At 45.3% G+C, this 8,779-nt stretch overlaps 1 protein-coding gene across 7 annotated transcripts in view; it reads left to right on the top strand.

Moving 5' to 3' along the window:
• NPRL2 (NPR2-like, GATOR1 complex subunit) overlaps nt 1–8,645 on the top strand; it is a 10,466-nt gene extending 1,821 nt beyond the window's left edge. For all 7 annotated transcript variants that reach the window (XM_019547456.1, XM_019547457.1, XM_019547461.1 and 4 more), the window contains 9 exons: nt 1,222–1,390; nt 2,394–2,502; nt 3,124–3,260; nt 4,352–4,449; nt 4,732–4,768; nt 5,619–5,712; nt 6,655–6,772; nt 7,269–7,411; nt 8,129–8,645. In XM_019547456.1, coding sequence (XP_019403001.1) covers nt 1,222–1,390; nt 2,394–2,502; nt 3,124–3,260; nt 4,352–4,449; nt 4,732–4,768; nt 5,619–5,712; nt 6,655–6,772; nt 7,269–7,411; nt 8,129–8,196 — 973 coding nt within the window. In that variant the 3' untranslated portion in view covers nt 8,197–8,645. The remainder of the gene's footprint in view (nt 1–1,221; nt 1,391–2,393; nt 2,503–3,123; nt 3,261–4,351; nt 4,450–4,731; nt 4,769–5,618; nt 5,713–6,654; nt 6,773–7,268; nt 7,412–8,128) is intronic.
• Nucleotides 8,646–8,779: the final 134 nt, after the last annotated feature.

Here is an 8,779-nt window from a genome sequence, read left to right as displayed (position 1 = left end):
AGGAGACTGACAGCAGTCACGGCTTTAGGGGAGGGAAACCTGGGCACCTGCCCAGAGCCCCACATTTTAGGGGGCCCCAAAATTTTGTAACAGGTTTTTTGGGGGGTGAAGTATGTGCAAGGAAGTTCTTTCTTCAACTTATTCACAAGTTTCATGGATAAGGCAGAGTGAAATTGAAAATGTCCAACTTGCTTATAGATCATCAAAATTAAGCCTCTAAGGGGCTCCAAATGACTCTCTTGCCCAGGGCCCCAACAACTCTAAGGCCACCACAGCTGACAGATCCATCTATCTGACAGCTGTCTAGTGGCCTGGATGACGTAAGTAGTGGCTCTTGGTCCCAGTGCACAACAGTATGTGTTGCAGAACCCAGCACAGCTGGTGCTCATTGTAGGCCCCCTTGGTACAGTCTTGGGGAAAGTCTGAGGATGGACCAGACTGGACCATTGGTACTGAACTGTGACTCCACTTCCAAGTGAGGAAGGATGAAGCCTACTAGTTGGGAGAAGTTTGCTTTGCTACTGCTTGGGCTGTAGCTCTGCTGTAGATAAGCAGAAGCTTTCTGTATCCAGGTCTGTCATCCTTAACCAGTGTTAGAGGTGCAGTCGAGAGCTTTTAGCTTAGCCGTTTCAACAAGGATGGAGCTGCTTGAAACTAGAGCTGTTGACCTCCCTAAGTGTCAGTGCTGACTGGAAAGCACAGGCCTTGGGGAATGCAACAAGAAAACGAAGAACATGGGCCCTTCCTTGAGAGTTTGGGCTGATTTATCTTTGGTCACATTTACTTGAGCACTTGACTGGGCTTCTCTTGTTACCTATACAGTAACAGCAAGGAGATGCCACAGTTGTTAATTTAAGTAAGGGTTCAACGGTAACCTCCACACAGGATGTCAGTGAATTTGAATTATACAGAAAGTTTGAAGCATCCTGTTAAGGTTATTTGGGACAAAGCCTGGCAGAAGTGATATTTTTTTAAAGGATTCGCTTTTAGTTAGTTCATAAATCTGTGTAAACAGCTCAGAAAAACAGATTCTTAGAATATATTGTTCTGCACTTGGATTAAGTGTTGTGAGTTTGGGAAGGGGTCATGTTTCTTTTCGTATAAAACAAACTGTAATTTTTGCTTAAAAAGTAAAATGGGATTAATTCTTCATGAAGTAGTTGGAACTGGTGCCCCCATGATTTCACAGTGATGGTTTGTGTGTCTCTTTCATTGTAATAGAACTGCCATGGAAAAGAAGCTGATTGGCTGCCCAGTTTGTATTGAGCACAAGAAATACAGCCGGAATGCCTTGCTCTTCAACCTGGGCTTCGTTTGTGATGCTAGAGCTGAAACCTGTGCACTGGAGCCTATTGTAAAGAAACTGGCTGGCTATCTTACCACCTTAGAGGTCAGAGAGGTTTCCAGTGTACTATTCTGTGTCCACTTTGTATAAAACCAGACTCAGTAATTTTGTGCTGTCTGCTCTAAAGTCAGGTCATACGTATATAACCTAACACTGCTCCTTAGGCATACATTATCGCCGCACAATATTTGACTTCTATCACAAGGCAACTCGGGTAATTCAATATTAGTAGTACATTTTCATTATTATAGCTTATAAAAACAAATGTTATAAAGTTCAGGGGGTTGGACTACATGACAGCTGGAGGGTCCTTCCATCCCTTTATGGCTAAGTTAGGAGACAGTGAACACACTTGAGATAATATTTTCCAGTACTTTGTGCTAGGCACATTTGAAATTCAACATTAAAATCTCCATTTCCCTCTTATCCTAAATTTCAAGATGGGAGTTGCTTAGAACTCCTTTTAACAAAGTGTCCTACTAGGGATGTTTCCTTACAGGCACTGTAAGTGGTGTCAGTTGCATTCTGATCAAAATTCATTTCCATGCTTAAACCTTGGAGCCCTAGGTGATAACCCCATAGTTAAGGTTAAATTCTATTTGATACCCAGCATGGGTGTTCAGCCTCTCTGTGGTATAAGTGAAATGCGTATCCTCCTCAACTAACTTAATGGCCAAAGAGAGTTTTCTTGAGGACTCGCCACTAAATCTGTTAATCGGAAGTAAAACTAAGTCTGAAATTTAGCATATGTCCATCTTTTTCTGTCAGGCATCTTAATAATTGAATAATGGATTTCTTGATTTCCCCACCCCACCCCTAAAGAATTTACAGAAATCTCATGTATAGGTTATTTTGGAGGAAGTGAAGATTTTTCTAGTATTTCACCGTAAGGATAAAAACACCAGGGAGGTGTCTTTATGACCTCTTTTTCCTAACAGATCTAAGGTACCTTTAGGGAGAGATACAAGGGTAGCTGTCCACTGTTTCAAATTCTTACAGCCAATAAGCACTGTTGGGAGGAGGTAATGCTGACTCTCTTCTCTCCTAGCTGGAAAGTGGCTTTATCTCCAATGAAGAGAGTAAGCAAAAGCTGGTGCCAATAATGACCATCCTGTTGGAGGAGCTAAATGCCAAAGGAAAATGTACTTTGCCAATAGGTAACTACTGCTAGTTACAACAACTGATTTATAATATTGCTCCCTTCTCTTTCCCTTTCTCAGCTGCTCAGTGAGTGCTTTTTCATCGCTCTGAATTCTGAGGCAGGGTGACCTCCCAGTGTGGCACCTGTTTCTTTTTGTTGGAGGGCAGCTGTTGGGCTTGGAAACCCAAATTTATGTCCCTTTACTCAGCTCTTTTTTGGGGTCTCTAAAGTACTCCTAGCATGAAGTTCATGGGCAGCCGGGGCACAGGAGAGGGAATATGCTTGGCAAAGGTTTGGGAAAGATGCACTTCTCTCTTGCTGCCTCTGTTACCAGGGAGTCCGTTTATTAATGAAATGGGGCTGCAGTACTTTGGGAAGCTAAATGCCCATGGATGTAGCTGCCATCGAACTAAACAGTTGTGCAAAGACAGTGGAAGGGGATGTTGGCATTTGCCATGTAATTCCTGCCTTCAGGTGTCAATGGTGAACACAGTACTATAGAATACACACTCTTATGTCCAGCCCTGATTTAAGCTGGGAAAGGTCAGAGACAGGGTAGGTATTTTTTATGAGCTTTGAGTGCTTTCAGAGGCAGTTCTCTCCCTAAAGCATCTCTGTTCCCTATGTCTTCTCTCAGATGAGTCAAACACCATTCACCTGAAAGTGATTGAACTGCGGCCGGACCCTCCCATTGTGCAGGAGTATGATGTGCCTGTTTTCACCCAAGACAAAGATGACTTCTTTAACTCCCAATGGGATCTCACCACCCAGCAGGTCAGAGTGCTTAACAAGGGTGGGCTAAACATTGGGAAAAGATTTAACAGGGTCAGATCCTGTTCTAGCAACTCAGTCCATTGAATGGAGATGTGACAGGAGGCAGTCAGCACCTGGTATCTGATGAACAGCGAGTTAACCACAGCTTGACTCCTTACTCTCCTTGCTCAGATGCTGAGGGATGCTGATAAATCAGCTGTTTAGTAGACAGGAAGGCAAAAGCCTTCAGGTATGGAGCCCAGTCTTCTGAGACTGTATTGGAACCTGGTTCCCTTGGATAAAATCTTGCTGGCTGCCGCTGCGTTTTGCTCAGCCATTCCCACCTAATATGATAAATGGTATTTGCTTTTTGCTTGATTTGGATGCTTTATGAAGAAGGGTCTATTTGGGTAACTAGGGCTGGTTAATGTCTGTTAGGTCAACAGGCATGGGATTCTCACCTCTTATCCCCAATTACAGGCATTTCCAAGTATAAATAGGATAGATCTAATTCATCTACAGATTACTCTGTATCCTTGATATGGTGTTACATCGCCAACTAAAATCTTCTTTATGGTCTCATTTTGAATGCAGATTAGTCCTCTGTGCACATATGATAGATTTGAAAATTTGGTCCAAGGTCTCCCAGGTATTCAGTTCTGTAAAAGTGTAGTTTGTTCATGTGTGGCTGCAATGTTGGCTGCAGGATCCTTAGTACCAGATGTTCACCTGTTTGGTTTGTATATTGACATTGCTATCCCATTTTAAAAAATACATGAAGGCAGTTACAGTCAAAAGTAAATGTAAATAAAGGCAAAAACTTAGATGTCTTGTCACCTTAACTCTAGCTTCCAAGTTATACTTAGCATGGTTGGATTTCTTTTAACTTAATTGAGGCACCCAAATAAATTTAACACTGCCTTGTTTTAACACTGGAAAAAAATCCTCACTGAAGTAAATTAGGCATTTTGAATGAAGATCCCCTTCCTGGCAGTGTCATTACAGCAGTTTCCCTAGCTCAGTTTAGGAAAGCCATCAGCACAATGCATCGTGGTCACTCCTGCACATTTGTCACTCCACTCTTTAATGGCTCTCACATGCTGCTTATCTAGATCCTGCCATACATTGATGGATTTCGACATGTTCAGAAGATCTCAGCTGAAGCTGACGTGGAGCTCAATTTGGTGCGAATTGCCATCCAGAACCTGTTGTAAGTGCTATCTCAAGAGCAAAAGCAGTGGGAAGCAAGGAACTCATTTTATCCCCCTTTCTTTAGCCCTACAGTCCGATCCTTTCAATAGCCTGGTCTCTTTATGTGGAAAAGTATTCCATGCACTCTTTCCTATAAAGAAAGCATTGCAGAAAGATGGGCCTGCAGTTAATAAATAGTAATAGAGAAACCTGTGTGTTGCTAAGGGGGAAGGGGAATGGAGTGGAGCTGATGTAATTTCTAACCAGAGCTCTCTGATGTGTTTTATTGCCTGTCTTGCAGATATTATGGGGTGGTGACTCTGGTCTCCATATTGCAGGTGGGTATGGCTAGAAGATTCCAGCCAGGAAGGAAACTGCTCAGGTAGTGCAGGCTAGTGCTAAGGGCCTTAAAGTAAGGTTGTAAAGCTTTAGTGATAGCTTTAACTCCACTGATGTTCCTGGCAGAACATGGCCACCAAAGTGCATGCAGTGTAAAATTCTGCCCATAACCTTGTAGTAACACCTACGGGCAGGAACATTCCTGCTTTTAACAGCTGGACCCAACTTGGTATGAGCAGAGGGGCACTGCTCTGTAGCTTCCCATAGAATTTGGAGGAGCAAAAGCCCCTGCTAAAAGGTACTGGTGTTGGGAAGATGGAGAATTTTATGTTTCTGACCTGAATTTACCCCCTATTAAGGCTTTTATGGTGGGGGCATTCATAGAGTCATAGATGTTAGGGTTGGAAGGGACCTCAGTAGGTCATTGAGTCTGACCCCCTGCCCTGGGCAGAAAAGAGTGCTGGGGTCAGATGACCCCAGCTAGGTGCTTGTCCAGTCTCCTCTTGAAGACCCCCAAGGTAGGGGAGAGCACCACCTCCCTTAGAAGCCCATTCCAGATTCTGGCAACCCTTACTGTGAGGAAGTTCTTTCTAATGTCCAGCCTAAATCTGCTCTCCGTCAATTTGTGGCTATTGTTCCTAGTTACTCCAGGGGGTGCCCTAGTAAATAGAGTATCTTCAATCCCTACTGCCCCCCCCGATGAATTTAAGGCACTTGCGAGGCATTTAGAGTTTTGTTTGACTTTTTTTTTTTCTAGTTCATGAGCTTCAAAGGCCCCTTGGTTTCTGGTGAACGGGAGTTTCATATCTTTCTCTCTCACTTCCCCCAACTTTCCTCCCCTCCTTCCAGTACTCAAACGTATACTGCACCACACCTAAAGTCCAGGACCTGGTGGATGATAAATGCCTCCAAGAAGAATGTCTGTCTTATGTCACCAAGCAAGGTATAGTGGGCTTGAATTGACCTAGATGTGAGCAGAGATAGTATGATCCCTGGCCCATCATGACTTCCAGGTTCCTTCCAAAGTCTGCTGTAGTAAAGGCTAGGGAATTAACATTTCAATGTTTTATTCTTCACGTGTTTGTTTCTAACCAACAGTCATCACCTGGGAGCCCTATGATTCTGTGTTAAGCCCAGAAAATCAGGGTTGGAAGAGACCTCAGGTGGTCATGTAGTCCAACCACCTGCTCAAAGTGGGACCATCTCCCAACTGTATCATCACAGATGGCATCAGCCGGCTTTTAAAAACCTACAAGGATAGAGACTCTACAACCTTTCTGGGCAGCCTGTTCCAGTGTTTTACTACTCATGAGAGAATTTCTCCTACTGCCTAGCCTAATGATCTGGAAAGGATCAACAGAAAGATGCCAGTTTTGTGCATATGACAAAGTTACTTAGGTTGGTCAGAACCAGAGAGAACTGTGAGGAACTTCAGGGAGACCTGAGTAAGCCAGATGAGTAGGTCATAAGACAGGAAAAAGCATTCAGCATTAATACAATGCACAATACCCGCTGCATTTGCATTAAAGCAAAAACTGTTAATCATACTTGCTGGTTTCTAAATTGGTGCCCTGGACATCATAGTAGACAGTTAAGTGACAACATCTGCTTTATGTATCTGCAGCAAAAGTGGGGATGGGGGTATGTTTAATGATTCCAATTGCATTATAACAGTCATTTAGACTGCCTTTGGAGCAGAGGGCACCCATCTCACAAAGGATGTTGCAAACCTAGAGAGAATTCAGAGAAGAGCAATGAGAGTGATCAAGGGCTTGAAAAAAATCTCACCACTGAGAGGGAAAGTCGTAATCGTTGCTTTGATGAGGAGACCGGTAATCCTGCATCCTGGCACTAGGGACTGCAGCAATGGCTTTGTTCCCTATAGGTCACAAACGAGCCAGTCTGAGAGACGTCTTCCAGCTTTACTGTGGGCTAAGCCCTGGCACAACTGTGCGGGATCTCATCTCCCGCTACACCCTCCAGCTCCAGCGAGTGGATGAAAGGTCTGATGATGCTTTCTCTTTGAGAATTCAGCCCTTGGGATGAGGCTATGTCATTGCTGATTGTCAGTGAGGGTGCCATTGAATGATACTGACTTGGGAATGCAGGCAGCAGCCTCAAATCCTCATGAACAGTGTAGCAATGAAGTGACTCATTTGGGGGTCACAAAGTGAAACTTCATCAGAGTTTGGGTGTCCTGCCTGAGATTCCTCTTGAGCCTTTTCCTGTCAGACTGACTGCAGAATTAATTCCCACAAAGCCATGCATCCCTTACTGCTAGGTTGAGACCACCAGCCCTGTTGTATGGCATAGGCTCGGCATTCTGAATAGACTCCAGGCTCAGCTGAGAGGATGAGCTGGGTTGAGACTCAGCAGAGCTCTCACTGGCAGCTGTGGTGAAAGGAACTTGAGGCTTCTGCTCCAAGCCCCATCTACTTGCACTTTTTTTCCCAGGACCACAGCCCTTCTGTGAGTATTTTGTTCTTCCATCTCTTTCAGGAAGCTTATCCAGTTTGGCCTGATGAAGGACCTTATCCGAAGGCTCCAGAAGTATCCTGTGAAGATAGTGCGGGAAGAGAGGAGTCACCCGGCACGGCTGTACACAGGCTGCCACAGTTATGATGAGATCTGCTGTAAAACAGGTACATGCAAATACGTTTCCAGAAACTCAGGTCTGTGTGCATGTCTATGGGCACTATGTCTGCAATCTGAGATCTCCAACTGGAAAAACTTAGGAACCTCAGTTATGGCTTAGGACCTCATTGTGCTAGATGCTGTTCTCACAGAAGGGCTTCTATTCTGCTTCTCTCACTGTAATTTGGATATACAGATGTTGCTAGTTGCAGACTAGCAATCTAGTCTGCTATCTTGGAGAAGTCATCTAGCTTTGAGAAACATAACTGAGGCAGCTGTTTGACCTTAGTGCTGGGCTGGAGAGTGCGATCTTGGGGCTCCAGGAGAGTCTAACTCAGGGAATCCTTTTAACAGAACCCATGTGACCCTTGTTTTTTTTCCCTTGTCCTTTCTTGAATATTAAAATAGCGTTCATGGATAGATGTTGAACTGCATGGTCTTTCTCATGTAGAGCACCACCATAGGCCGTTTAATGTGGCAAAGCTGTAATGGGTAAGGAGACCTAAAGTCTAGGACCTATGAGTTGTCTGTTTTTTGAGCTGATGAATGACCAAGTGGCTTGAGCATGGCCGGGAGTTGGATTCTGATTCCCACTCCATGCTTGTGTATCCCCATGTGTAATAATGGGGACAATACTGAAGCGGGGCATATGGACTAATGGGTAGTGCCATGTGTGCGCTCAATAGTTTGGTTCTTGAATTATTGCTTCTGTGCTTCCTCCACAGGAATGAGCTACAGGGAGTTGGATGAAAGGCTTGAGAATGATCCTAACATCATAGTTTGCTGGAAATGAATCTCATGGGGAGCAGCAGAAGTATTCAGCAACCACCTTCCCAAGGAGAAAAGAACACAGACATGGCTGGACCCTCTGGGTCTCCTAGCTCACGCTGCAGCCCCAGCCCCTTACCCTTTCAGCATGACTTGGCTCAGGCCGTGCTTTATCACTTGGGCTAATGCTGCCTGGAGAGTGAGCGCGCAAGCACAGGTGCCTTTCCTCAGGCACAGGGCAAGTCCGCTGACAAGGGATGGGCCCTGCTCCCTGTGAGGTCAGGAGTAGGTGCTGCTTGACATGCGCAACTGAAATCCTGCCCTGGGGGATGTCTGTGCATCTCTTGTTAGCCGTGCCAGAGAGAAGCAGAGCCGGCCGGGGTGATGCCAGTGGCTGGTTGCTGTTAATGGAACACGTGCCTGAAAGTCTCGGCTCCTCTCATAAACGGGAGAGCGGCCCGTTTCCCTCTGCCCTGAAGCGCGGGCCCTTCTGTCCCATCTGTTTTTAATCCGGCTGGCTCGCTGGGAGGGGCCGAGGCAGCTGGCTGAGCGAGGGGCTGTGGGAGCCCCTGGGCCCAGCTCCCCCGTGGTGCTGTGCGGCGGGCTGG

Source organism: Crocodylus porosus, unplaced genomic scaffold (genome assembly GCF_001723895.1).
Source record: "Crocodylus porosus isolate Cpor-Errol unplaced genomic scaffold, CroPor_comp1, whole genome shotgun sequence".
Lineage (NCBI taxonomy): Eukaryota > Metazoa > Chordata > Crocodylia > Crocodylidae > Crocodylus > Crocodylus porosus.
This window is presented reverse-complemented; position numbering and strand designations above follow the sequence as displayed.